Consider the following 13,092-nt stretch of genomic DNA (forward strand, 5'->3'; position numbering starts at 1 on the left):
GTTGTCACGCCATCGTGGTCGTGCCAGTGTCGTCATTGTAGCTTCGTCATCCGGTTATCGTCACCCGATCGTCGTCATACACTCCTAATCTTCTCGCTGTCCTCTTAATGTCGTCACACTATGATATCAAATGATTTCGCCGTCATCTAGGAATCATCTCTCATTGTCGTCATACCACCGTCGTCACAACATCTTTGTCGTTCCATCGACGTCATTCTTTATTCGTTATTTTATTGTCGCTGCGTCAGCGTCATATATCCGTCATCATGCCGACATGCTCTCGAGCGACCTATAGGCAAGTCAGTGCCGTAGCAAAGCGGTATGACACTGAACTATGTGGCATATAGCCGAAGGAACGGGTGTCCGAGAATGACAACTGCAGATGTCAAATAAACATGAGATGGCAAATACGATGCGGTGCTATATTGCTCAAAATTCTGATAGCATTGTCATCGACGGTCATCACGTGATGAGTTCTGCCGTATTTTCTCTTGAATTTAAAATGGCCCTCTCTTCTTTCTCTGGTATTTGTTAGAAAATAAATGGTTTTTCTTATGGTTGTTGTAGTCGTAAGGGGCCTACGTTGAGAATGAGCTTTCACATTTAGGTTTCAATATTCAGGTTGTGTTACCATTGCTAGGATAAAATTAAACGTGAAAACTAAACACGAGAAGAAACCGACCAATAAATTGCGTCGTCACACTCACAGGTATCACGATGAAAAAAAGAGAATCTCGCAACTTCGGTTCAGAAACCTTTCGTACAAAGACAGCTTTCAAACCAACCACATGAAAGAGATAACCTGCACACGTGCGTGCCACGATATATAAAACTGTTTATCAGAAAGACACAAGGAGCATGCTGTAGCAGCTGCACGAACTTGCAGGTGTACACGTGTAATCAGCGCTCCTCTGATTTTCGGACGTTACAAAATGTTTTTAAGTGTGCGACATTTGCAGGCACTTTTTGGCAGGCAGGTGGGCTGGCGGCGGAATGTCTCGCCGTTCAACGGGTCCGCTCCCGGTGATGTGCAGTCTAAACTAATATGCCACTGCGGTGACTGGTTTTTCATTTGCTTGAAATTCTAAATCTTGGCATTACAAACATTCTGTCTTAGTTATTACAAATACATACACCATAGCATATCTCTGCACCCCCATTCGATACACAACAATTGCATTATTCGTACGACCATTCTCTGCAAATAATAAATGCTTCGCATAATGCGGACGTAAACTACAGTTGAGTCTGCCATTTAATTATATTACTCGTATTTGTGCTATTAGTTATAGCACAAACAATACTATCGAAAAAGAATAGAGTATGGCTGGGTCTAACATTCTCGAGACTGGCCTTGGTAATTCTTCAGACATCCCTTTGGCCTGAGAACGTGTGTTCAAGCAACCAACAACTGTAGTCCGCTTCCATCAAAGTATTTCACCACGAAGAAGGTAGGTGATGGCATAGATAGAAAACGCACTTTGACAACGTTTTAATTTCTTTTTTGATAATGACTCAGGATGTGAGAAGGAACTGCACGACAAACAAACCGTCCCTTCCATTTACCGTCGCTTTATATTGCGCGGGAAAACACAGCTAATACTACAAACGCGCAAGTCTCCATCTAAGAGTATAGATGTATTTTTCATAATGGTGTGAAATGATACGAAGGCAAAAGCAGCGGAGTACATAAACCTTCATCCCTAGCTTTTCATCTTACAAAATGAAAGGAAAGAAAAGGTGCCGGCTACGTCACTGGAGATGTTTGAAAGCATCGTACGAAACAGCGCCATCTCGTTGTCTTCACGACCAACAAGCAAAAAGGGTAACATGAGGGTGGCGTTTCTTCGAAAGACATCACATGCCCGTCGGTGGCGCGGACATGTAAGCGAAAAACACTGGCTGGGGTACAACACTCTTAGAGCCATTTTATAAGGTTGCCCTTTTTCGGGCAGGAAACTGCTGCTCCTGCTGCTGCTGCTGCCGTCGCATCTTATTCTTCTTTTTCTAGGTCTGTGCAGCTATATTTGTTTTTTCTCTGTTCACTCCAGTGTGGTTTCTGGCCGGTAACAAGGCAAAGTTGCGCACGGGGCAGCTCTGTGCAAATGGCTATGGCGCCAGGTCGTGGCGTTGATCGGCAGGCGACTCGGCCGTAAAGAGGCCCCTCGTCGTAAATTCCTAAATCGTTCTCCACACATGAGCTCACAGCACACGCGTATAGCGAGATCATCAAGAGAGACTGGGGCAGGTTGCATAAAAGGCGCTCGCTTTGCTGAAGTGCTGCTTTGTGGAGTGCGAATGCTGCATGCTGTAGTGCGTGGGTAGCTAGTGGTCGTGACCTTAAGACGTGATTTGATACGATGCTGTCTCCCTTAAAATGCTGGCACTGGAAGAAATGTGACCGCATGGTTCGCTCCAGTTTATGCATGTCGACAGCTTCTGAGACTTGGTTTTGCGAAGTCGGAGCTGTTCTGTCCTTTCAGTCACGATTTACTCATTGACGTCGTGTTTGTTGGTTGATGTTCTGATCACAGCGGCGGCGTGGATAATGGTGCCAAGAGAATGCAAATAAATAAATAAATAAATAAAATAATAAATAAATAAATAAATAAATAAATAAATGAGCGATAATTATCGGATCCCTCACAAAGAGAACGCCAAACATTACCAAAGTGGAGGTCTATAATGCGGACTTGAAAAACCGACATCTATGGGAATTCCGTGTTCACAGTGGAAAATGAAAGCGGTCTTGGCCTAAAACGACACGAGCTCCTTCGGTTTCTGGTAATTTCTGGTAGCTTATAGAAAAATACCTTCAACATCATCAGCCACAGTTTACCAACATGAAAAGAAACAAAAAAGTTAGAGTAGAACTGCCAGGCGTGAATAAATAATTCAGAATAACGATTCGGAAGATAGATAACTAGCACCTACCTTGTAACCTACGCATCCTTAAGCCAGAGCCACTATAGCAAGCGAAGTGCCAGGTTCGGCTTCTCGAAAGCATAATGACCCGGTATAAACATGGAGAAAGGCTTTGTGTGGCACACATAGCCTCTCCGGTATATAAAATTTTATACTACGCTTCTTTATCACAACTTCTTTGTTACAACTCGTTTTCTTCCACAAATATGCGAGGAAACATAAGGAGACATCAATATCTGAAATGGAGTTCAGCTGCCACTTGAACTTCGGAGGAAAGACAATCAGCACCTACCTTGCAACTTACGCGTCCTGAAGCCAGAGCCATTATAGCAAGCAAAATGTCAGATTTCGCTTCTCGAAAACATATTGATCGTTCACAAACATGGAAAAAGGCTTTGTATGGCATATAACGTCATGAAAAAGGGCAACTTTGAAGCGCTTTGTACCAAAGTAGTCTTTTCGCACAGTGCTACTACAGATAAATAAAATAATATTGCTTAAATTATTCTTGTGAAGCAGTCCTCATCCCAAATCATTAAGCAAATAACTATACTCTCCTTCTTCAATTTCGCAATAAGTGTTCGTCAATGTTAGAATCAGGAACACCTTAGACTTCTGTCAAGCAAAGGAGCAGGCAGGATTCCGTAAAGGCTACTCAACAATAGATCATATTCACACTATCAATCAGGTGATAGAGATATGTGCGGAATATAACCAACCCTTATATATAGCTTTCATTGATTACGAGAAAGCGTTTGATTCTGTCGAAACCTCAGCAGTCATAGAGGCATTACGGAATCAGGGTGTATGCGAGCCGTATGTAAAAATACTGAAAGATATCTATAGCGGCTCCACAGCCACCGTAGCCCTCCATAAAGCAAGCAACAAAATCCCAATAAAGAAAGGCGTCAGGCAGGGAGATACGATATCTCCAATGCTATTCACAGCGTGTTTACAGGAGGTATTCAGAGACCTGGATTGGGAAGAATTGGGGATAAAAGTTAATGGAGAATACCTTAGTAACTTGCGATTCGCTGATGATATTGCCTTGCTTAGTAACTCAGGGGACCAATTGCAATGCATGCTCACTGACCTGGAGAGGCAAAGCAGAAGAGTGGGTCTAAAAATTAATCTGCAGAAAACTAAAGTAATGCTTAACAGTCTCGGAAGAGAACAGCAATTTACAATAGGCAGCGAGGCACTGGAAGTCGTAAGGGAATACATCTACTTAGGGCAGGTAGTGACGGCGGATCCGGATCATGAGACGGAAATAATCAGAAGAATAAGAATGGGCTGGGGTGCGTTTGGCAGGCATTCTCAGATCATGAACAGCAGGTTGCCATTAACCCTCAAGAGAAAAGTACATAATAGCTGTGTCTTACCAGTACTCACTTACGGGGCAGAAACCTGGAGGCTTACGAAAAGGGTTCTACTCAAATTGAGGACGGCGCAACGAGCTATGGAAAGAAGAATGATAGGTGTAACGTTAAGGGATAGGAAAAGAGCAGATTGAGTGAGGGAACAAACGCGAGTTAATGACATCTTAGTTGAAATCATGAAAAAGAAATGGGCATTGGCTGGACATGTAATGAGGAGGGAAGATAACCGATGGTCATTAAGGGTTACGGACTGGATCCCAAAGGAAGGGAAGCGTAGCAGGGGGCGGCAGAAATTTAGCGGGCGGATGAGATTAAGAAGTTTGCAGGCATGGCATGGCCACAATTAGTACATGACCGGGGTTGTTGGAGAAGTATGGGAGAGGCCTTTGCCGTGCAGTGGGCGTAACCAGGCTGATGATGATGATGATGAATGTTACCCCACATAAACACTTCTCTAGTCACATGTATGGTTACGTTAACAAAATTTTAAAAAATCCCCAACAGCGCAGACAAACCCTATGCCTACACTAAGCATTTGAACTGTCATTGCTATCATGAGAAGCAATAATTTCGTGCTCATAGCTTTGAACCGATCTCAAATGTGGCCAACAGGTGGCGTTTACTTTCCCATGGTGCAATGAAAACAATTATACGTAACTGCTAGGTTTGCAGCTCGCAGACCACGGACAACACAAAATTTATTTTTGCCTTCTCATTCCTTCGTATTATTTTATTCAAGTACTGCGTGCAATTTCGCGCATTCGGTTATGCTTACAATTACGCCTTCCCAAAATTAGCAAAAATCAATGTTTTGTGAGCAGTGAAGAGGTTTGTAACTTTTCTAGTACACGCTGAGTTCAATAGATCATTGTAATTACGTTCGAACGTGTACTGACCTCGGTAATGTCTTTGTGTATCCCAATCAGAATGCCCAGTTTATATTACGTTAATTAGCTGGATGAGTTGGTACAAATGGACTATTATTACTTCCAGCGCGAACTAAAAACACGGACAAAGAAGAGAGACGAAACACGAGCCGTTTCGTCTTTCTTATTTGTCGGTGTTTTTGTGCGCGCTGTAAGTAGTAATAGCCCAGTTTATAGGCATGAAAGAACACCTAATGAATACGGAATAAACCAAATTAGGCACCACTCAGGCAAAAGAAAAGCACACTAGCTCCAATACTTTCTGTTTCTAGGCGGCGGCAGGCTTTAAAATTGTTGTGTGCTTGTCTTCGGACCGTTGGCTAGCTTGAAAAGCCTTAGGAAATGGCGAATACATGTTAAATGACCAAACGTTATTTTTATATTGCCCTCATTTGGAATGTAACGAACCAAACTTCATTTTATATGTAAATATAACGTCCACCTTTCCATGTCTATTTGTCATCTCTTTCTTTGTCTTTCTTCTTCTGTCCTCTCTCTCTCTTATTTCCTTGGGGCATTTCGATCCCTCACCCGTTTCTCCATCCTGAGTAGAAATTCGGTGACTGCACATGCACCCGCAGAAATCTCAGCGTTTCATTCAATTTTTTTTTCAGTTCTCCGATTGCCATGAAAGGGTCAGCGTTTTGCAGTCACATATGTCCCCTGTGTTCCTCCACCTCTCGCAGACAACGGACTGTTCCAGCGTGCCGTGATGATGTCCGGCTCGGCGCTGAGCCCGTGGGCCATCGCCCGGGACGCGGTGCGCTACGCCCGCCACGTGGGTCGAGCGCTGGGATGCCCCGAGTCCGGCACCGGCGCAGCGCTCGGAGACTGCTTGCGTCACCGGCCCGTGCAGGAGCTGGTCGACGTGCCCCTTGCCGTGCCCGAACACCTCTCGGCGTTCGGTCCCACCGTCGACGGCACGGTGGTTCCCGGCGAGCCGCGCCACGAAATGGCCTCACCGCGTTCGTCGTACGCCGACTACGATCTCCTCTTCGGCGTTGTGCGCTTCGAGGCATATTTCTTGTTCACCGCTTACGAGGAGAAGCACGGCTTTGAGGTGAGAACAAGTATCGACATTTGCAGTTCTGTTAGATCCGATTCGATACCTCAGCTTCCGACGTCATTAGCGGGCCGCGTTAGCCCTCTAATGCCGGAGAGCAAGTGATGTCGAAACAGATGCAGACGAAGCGACGTATTTTCCGGACACCGATGTTCTTGTATTACTGAAACCAATCTCCGTAAAAATAAATTCTGCAGAAACCGTCAGAGATTTTTTTTTATCGATGTAAAGAAGGTTACACTGTTTCGGAGCATACCGTTCTTGTGTCTGTGTTCTTTTCTTGTCGTGTCTTGTGTAAATTCTTTTGTGTAGATGTAGCGTCGCAGTTGTTGTCTGCTGCTGTTGCCCGCCTTCGCCTCGCAATACAGCGCAGGCATGACACCGAGACGGGCAGCTGTGCTTGAACGCTGCCGCAACTTTTGTCACGTATAGCATGGCGTTACACAACACGCAACGCCGAGCGCCTCGTTTCTACCGCCGACCGAGGACGGGTGTCGACTCCCCAGCTGTCACGAATAATGGCGCGCGCTCGCTTTTGCACAACCTTCTTTCTTCACCTGCATCGCCTTTCGACATTCTCCTTCTCCGTATTACCTCCTCCTCGGCCCAGCTGCGTCAGAGCAGCATCACACCGCGTCCGACTGTACGAAGAGATGTTCGCTTTAACCTGCAAAACAGAACTTTAGTATAAATTGTGCGGTATAACGCCCAGAAACTGCACAGCCGGTTGTGAAAAACGCCGTAGAGGAGGGCTCAGAATTAATTTTGACCACCTGAGGTTGTTTAATGTGTACCTAAAGAAAGTTACTTAAGCGCTTTTCAATTCCTGGCTACATCGAAATGTGACCGCTGCTGTTTAGAGTCACCCCCGGGAGCTCGTGCTCATTAGCGATACGCCAAATCGGCGGAGAAGTAAAAGAAAATCACACGAGGACAGTAATAGGATTAGTTCATTGCAGCAGTCATTCTTTTTGTGCACACGTATTGTTGCATTACGCCATAAACTAGAGCTCCTGCGGTATACTAAACCCGTTTCATCTAAAACAGCTCAACACGCACCTTCAAGCTTTAGCTAGAGCCATACTGTATAATCGTTCGATCAGCGCTCAAACAAACCATCGCTGCAGTCCCATTGCACGCCGCAATGCATTTAAAAGCGAAAGCTTTACTGGCCGGAAAGTTGCGATTTCGCCGTGGCGGTGCTCCGAGGAGGCACATGACGTCACAACACTCACCTCGCCATGGATATTTCTCTCTCGCTCCCTAGTCACTGCTGCGCATGCACCACTAGTAGTGCCGAGCCACAGGTCTTCCGCCGCTGCGCAGCGACGCTCCTTTCCGCCGCTGCCGTTTGGTATAACGTCACACCGCGTTCCTCGTCATTGCGCTCGCCTCCGCTTTCTTCGCCAGCTGCGTCGTATGCCTGATAACATGTCGGATGATTGAAAAGGAGAGCTCGCGTGCGCCGCAATCACAGCTGAAGTGGCAGTATAGACGGCGACATTTCTGATAAGCAGGAGGAGGCCTAGAATCGATATCGGAACGAGATGAAGACGAAACGAATCACCCATGGAAACAGACGAACAGCGCACCGAGCGACTGGCTAAACGCCGCAACATAGCTAGACAACCAGACTAACCTGGACTTGCAATCAAGAGTAACCAAGGCTAACCATGCTATGCCTTAGCTTTCGCTACGTATAACCTGGCATAGCCGAGCTAAGCCACTGCCAATCTTTTCATTCGGAAACATCTGTTCGCATGTGGCTACGGCAGGTTTCTACCAACTTGGCATCGATGACGCTGCTTCTCTGGTGGTAGAGAACAGAAGGACGACTCGCACGCACACATCGCGGTAAAAGCTACAGGTAGATAATTGTCCGTGCAGGAAGGTTTATAACATTGAACTACCTTGCGTTTTTTGACTTGGCATCGCTGAATTGCGTCGGAGCTGAAAAAGATGCTTGACAGTGTCCTGATAATGCGATTACTCCTTCCATCCGTTTGTACATTTGCGAGACTGTGCACCATAATCCCTGATTCTTCTTTCTTTTTGCGTAGCACTCCGCAAAGTATAACCTGGAAAAGTGGACACTTTCTCATATACCACGTAGCCACGGTTTAATGAATGCGCAACATTTCGTTCTGCCTTCTTGTACGCTTGGGAATCGAATGTTGTGAACCAGTGCCGGCAGTGTAACGCTAGTTCGCACGCGTTGGCATTTTCCGACTCCGGCATGCGTAAATGTGACAGCGCACCTATATTTTCCATTTCTTCTTTTCATTCGCTTTTTGTTTTTGCCTTCTATCCTCGCGCAGTCCTCAAAGTCCCTCTGCGGCAATTAATGTGACCTGTACGTTCCTTCCGGCCCCTTATTGATTGCCACTGCGGTGCAGTGTGTATCCAATGTGCACCGAGCACACGTAATTAGAACCGGTAACTGTCTTGTTTGAGTAGCAGCGGCTTGTACTGTCACTGGATCGCAAATCTGTGGGTGCTACCGCCGGCACGAAAAACAGCGCAACACTCACATGTCCTCAGTATTCAGGAAATTGGAGTGGCGATTCGGTTCTTGGCGGTAGGCATTGCTGCGACACGACCAGATTTTCTTTTGCTTTATTTCTTCTTTACATTTTCCTCCTTGATTCCACTTGCATAGACGGCTTTGCTAATTCCCTGTGAGTGGTTAGGCGGCACCTCAAGAATCTACTGGTCACGTCTCCTGTAAGTCTACTACGCTAGAAAAATTCACATTTTCGATTTGATTTAACGTATGAGACATCCCTTTTCAAGTTTTCCGTGAACAAAAAAAGTAATACGCCACATGTCTCAAGTGCCAATGTGTTTAACTTTAGTGCATATGTTACGACGAAAGGGATTTGTAAAATAATGTCTAACAACAGATTAGGAATGTTAAACGTCTCCTTGCTTCTGCCTGGCATAGTACGCCGGCTTGCCATTGTCTTTCACGCCAGGGCTACTATTTCTGCGGGCGAAACCAGAAGCTTTTCAGCGTCTGCTTCTCGACTGCCAGAGTTTTTTTCCTTCCTTCATTTTTTTCTTGCCACTTGGCGAGTAATTTCGGCGGACAGGGAAAAGAGAATGCGTTTTGTTGTTCATGCCGGGAACAAAACACCAGAAGAGGGCTTGCCTCGGTGCTTTGCCCGTGACACCTGCCGGACCCACTTTGTCGCTTCGACTCATGGGTTATTTAGTGGGTCTGCCTGAGCGGCCGGGATTGTTTTAGTGACCGCTCCTCGGTGAGGCCGCAGGGGAACCGCTCTGTCTGTCAAGAGACGCAGGCTGACGTCTACAACGACATCTACCACACCTACTGTACAAGAGAGATGCAGGGCCCCAGAGAGTTAAGGAGAATACAGAAGCGAAATGTCGAGCCTCTGTGTTACGGTCATGGTAATTGATGAGAACAAGCTCTTCCCAAAGAGTAGAGGATGAGAGACCGTAATGCTAAACTAGGCACAGTTATCTTGACGCTGCTCCCTTTCGCCCCTTCCCGCTTGTGTTTTAGCACGCGCATTATTAACGCTGTGGGACCCCATGTGCCGTCAGAAGGTTAGGCAGAGCGATTTGTTTTGTATGTGTGATGGCTTTGACCTTCACGAAAAAATGTTTCGCGCGAAAGACAGTATATAACGATAACTCGTACAAAAGCGGTGGACAGACTAATTTTGCGTAAAAGCGAATTGATAAAAACCTAAATAACATGCAGCTGTTATTGTGACTAAGCCTGCATTCGCAATTTATATGCAGAAGAGCCGGAAGTTTTACCCGAACGCGAAGCATTGAAAGCGATAGCATGGTTTAGAGTTGCACTGAAGGCGTCTCAGGAGACAGGCGTGATGAGCGTGCCAGTAGCGTTGCAGGTGTCGCCCCTCGATGGCACACGAGATGGGAATAACTAGGGAGCCTACATGCAAGCGCTTGTATGTAGGCTCCGCAGTTATTCCCATGTAGGCTCCCTATACTCCGTTTTATGCAGCAGGTGCGACGCTGTTAAGCCGAGAGAGACCTTCAAAGCGTCGCCTTATATAGCTAGGCGAAAAAAAAATGCGTTTGTCCGCGCCTGTATACAGAAAACTATCACCATCAGCCATGGCTCTAGCGTTGTCGTCGTCTTGCACAGCTTGGCGTCTTGGCGCCCTTGGGGGCAACCGTTCGAACGCGCCCGTGCCATTGCTCCCGCATTCGTCGTCGTCACCTTCGTCCGTAGCTGGCTCCGTTGCCGCTCATCATTCCAACGTAGAATTTCACTTCTCTTCTGTCGTCGTAATGGGGAGGCCACGTTTACGGGGGCATGAACCATTGTATAAGGGGGTGTGAGTCATTCATCGTCTTACGTGACCTCCACATTTAATACTGAAGCAACTGAATTTTGAAGAATCGCGAGCGTCAACCGCGGGCTGGTGCTGCTAACCACGCCAACGAGCAAACTCGAGACATCGAACGAAAGTGACAACGGGGGAATGCGGGTATGCCGTCAATGACGTGCGGTTTCAGTTATAAACACCGGGGCCGCACATTTCAGTTTCGCTGGTTAACCGTCTGTACGGAATGCTTCGGCGGTATTTTTTTTCTTTTTTTTTTTTGCAGTTGCTGCATCCACACTTGGAAAGAGTTTAGTGTTCTTGATTGTAATTGTGCGAAACTGCTCTTTGTAGCGGGTGAGTATTAAATGAAAAACTTTTTAATCCTTAGAAACGAACAATCTTTTATATACAGTTATCGAAGGCGTCGTTTTAGATCAATTTGTTTTTCATTGCCTTTAGTTTAGTATTCTTTATTGGTCGCCGGTTGCGGCATCTTCACGTACACGCTCGCGTGAGCATACGCCTTTGGCGTGCAGCGAGGTATGGGCGGAACGCGCGGAGTGATACATTTTCGTCACTGAACTTCTTGTGTAGCTTCCACGGCGTGGCACCTGATGTCTGGAACGCAATATATGATTAACGGAAAACACACAAACGTTTCTCGGCACCGTCGGCGCTCATGAGCTCGAAAGTCAGATTTACGTAACCAGGCGTTTTATGGGTATGTACCTGGAGTAGCAGAGCTATCGCTCTAATAAAGAAACCGCAGTCGATTTGACCACACTGTTTAGACGAGCGCTTCTTCATCATCTATACGTAAGCAGACGTTGCTGCTTTAAAGGGCCCCTCGCCGGGTTCATACACCGCAAAACATACATGCGGGGTGCGTAGACCACGCGCTGACGACCGTATTTCCAAAGTAACGAACCACTTCGCGGTGCGAAAAGAGCTGAACATTCAAATGAAAGCCCGCGCGCCCTCTATCTAGAAGGAGTGCCGTATTTGTCATACAATCAAGGTCACACGCACAAAGGTTTCCACACCACTCGTACTACGTGTAATGAAATCATCCAACGTGGAACGCTCAAAACCTCCAGTGGAAGCGCGCCGTGAAAGAAAAAAGGGAACAAGAAAAAGCTAGAGAGACAGAAGGTGGAGCTCACGACGTGAAAGTTCCTGGGTTCCTCGGCTGTGGTATGCGATAAGGCAAGAAAAAAATGTGGCTTGCGAACGTGAATCGAGGAAAAGGGAAAAAGCACCTATAGTGACAGTAGAGGTTGTGTACTGGCCGCATGACGACACCAGATTTAAATTTCTGCTACCGCCCCTAGTACCGTACGAATTTGAAAAATTCATGGAGTAAAATAATTCCAAGACGGTACTTCACAACATCCGGTGTATAACAAAAGTTCTCAACTCGGCCTGGTGAGGGGCTTTTCTATGGTATATTTATGAAAATAATTGCTAATAATTTGGAAAACCATCCAAGATATTAAATGTACTGAAGTCAGCAAGCCTTCATGAACTCGTTATGTCCATGTGGCATGTTGAATATAGAGTTAAGCACAAGATCCCGGGTCGCAGTGATTTCTTGAATTGAATGCGGTTCCCGGTGGGTTCACGAACAACATAAGATTTCGTGTGGTTCCACGAACGAAGAAATGTTCACACAGGGCTCATTTTGTTTATTATTTTCCTATAAATACTACGTGTTTCAGTGTTCATGCTTTCCTCAGGTACATTGTCCCAAGACTGCGTGCTGATAACTTATTTGCGTCAATGCTTTTTTAGTGTTCCTTCTTCATCGCCAGTGCTCGGCAATGCGTTCCGTCCTCGGTAGGGAAATGGTGAACGAAAAAATGAATGGATGCTCCCCAACCCAGGTGGACCGGCGGGACCGTCTTCTGCGCACGCTAGTGCGCAACCTGTACAGCTTCCACCAGCAGGAGATCTTTCTGACGGTCGTCAACGAGTACACGGACTGGACCCGGTCGGTGCAGCACCCGGCCAGCATTCTCGAAGAGACGGCTGAGGCGCTCAGCGACGCGCTAGTCGTGGCGCCCGTCGTTGAAGCCGGCACGCTTCACGCTGCAGCCGGGGCCGCCCGCAAGGCAGCTAAACAGCAGCAGGGAGGCGGCAGCAAGGTCGGCGGTCGCGTGCCGACGACGCACTTCTACCTGTTCGGCTACCACTCGGACGAGTCGTCATTTGCCCAGAAGAACGGCTGCGTGCACGGTGAAGACCTGCCGTACGTGCTTGGCTTACCTCTGCTGGGCTCGGGTGCGCCGCTGTACGGAAACTATAGCAAGCAGGAGGCCACGCTCTCCGAGACCACCATGGCCTACTGGGTGCGCTTCTTCCGGACAGGGTGAGCGATGGCCGTGATCGGCAGCTTCTTCATGTGACGGACACCAGTTTTGTGTGGGTGCGTGCCTGTGTGTATGCGTTTGTTTGTTTGTATTGCTCTGTCT

The 13,092-nt window shown here is 46.9% G+C and overlaps 1 protein-coding gene across 2 annotated transcripts in view; it reads left to right on the forward strand.

Annotated features, from left to right (window-relative positions):
- Window positions 1-13,092, forward strand: part of LOC142572643 (neuroligin-4, Y-linked-like) — a 745,917-nt gene that overhangs the window by 697,572 nt on the left and 35,253 nt on the right. For both annotated transcript variants that reach the window (XM_075681902.1, XM_075681903.1), the window contains 2 exons: window positions 5,917-6,290; window positions 12,505-12,989. In XM_075681902.1, coding sequence (XP_075538017.1) covers window positions 5,917-6,290; window positions 12,505-12,989 — 859 coding nt within the window. The remainder of the gene's footprint in view (window positions 1-5,916; window positions 6,291-12,504; window positions 12,990-13,092) is intronic.

Source organism: Dermacentor variabilis, chromosome 2, assembly GCF_050947875.1.
Source record: "Dermacentor variabilis isolate Ectoservices chromosome 2, ASM5094787v1, whole genome shotgun sequence".
NCBI lineage: Eukaryota > Metazoa > Arthropoda > Arachnida > Ixodida > Ixodidae > Dermacentor > Dermacentor variabilis.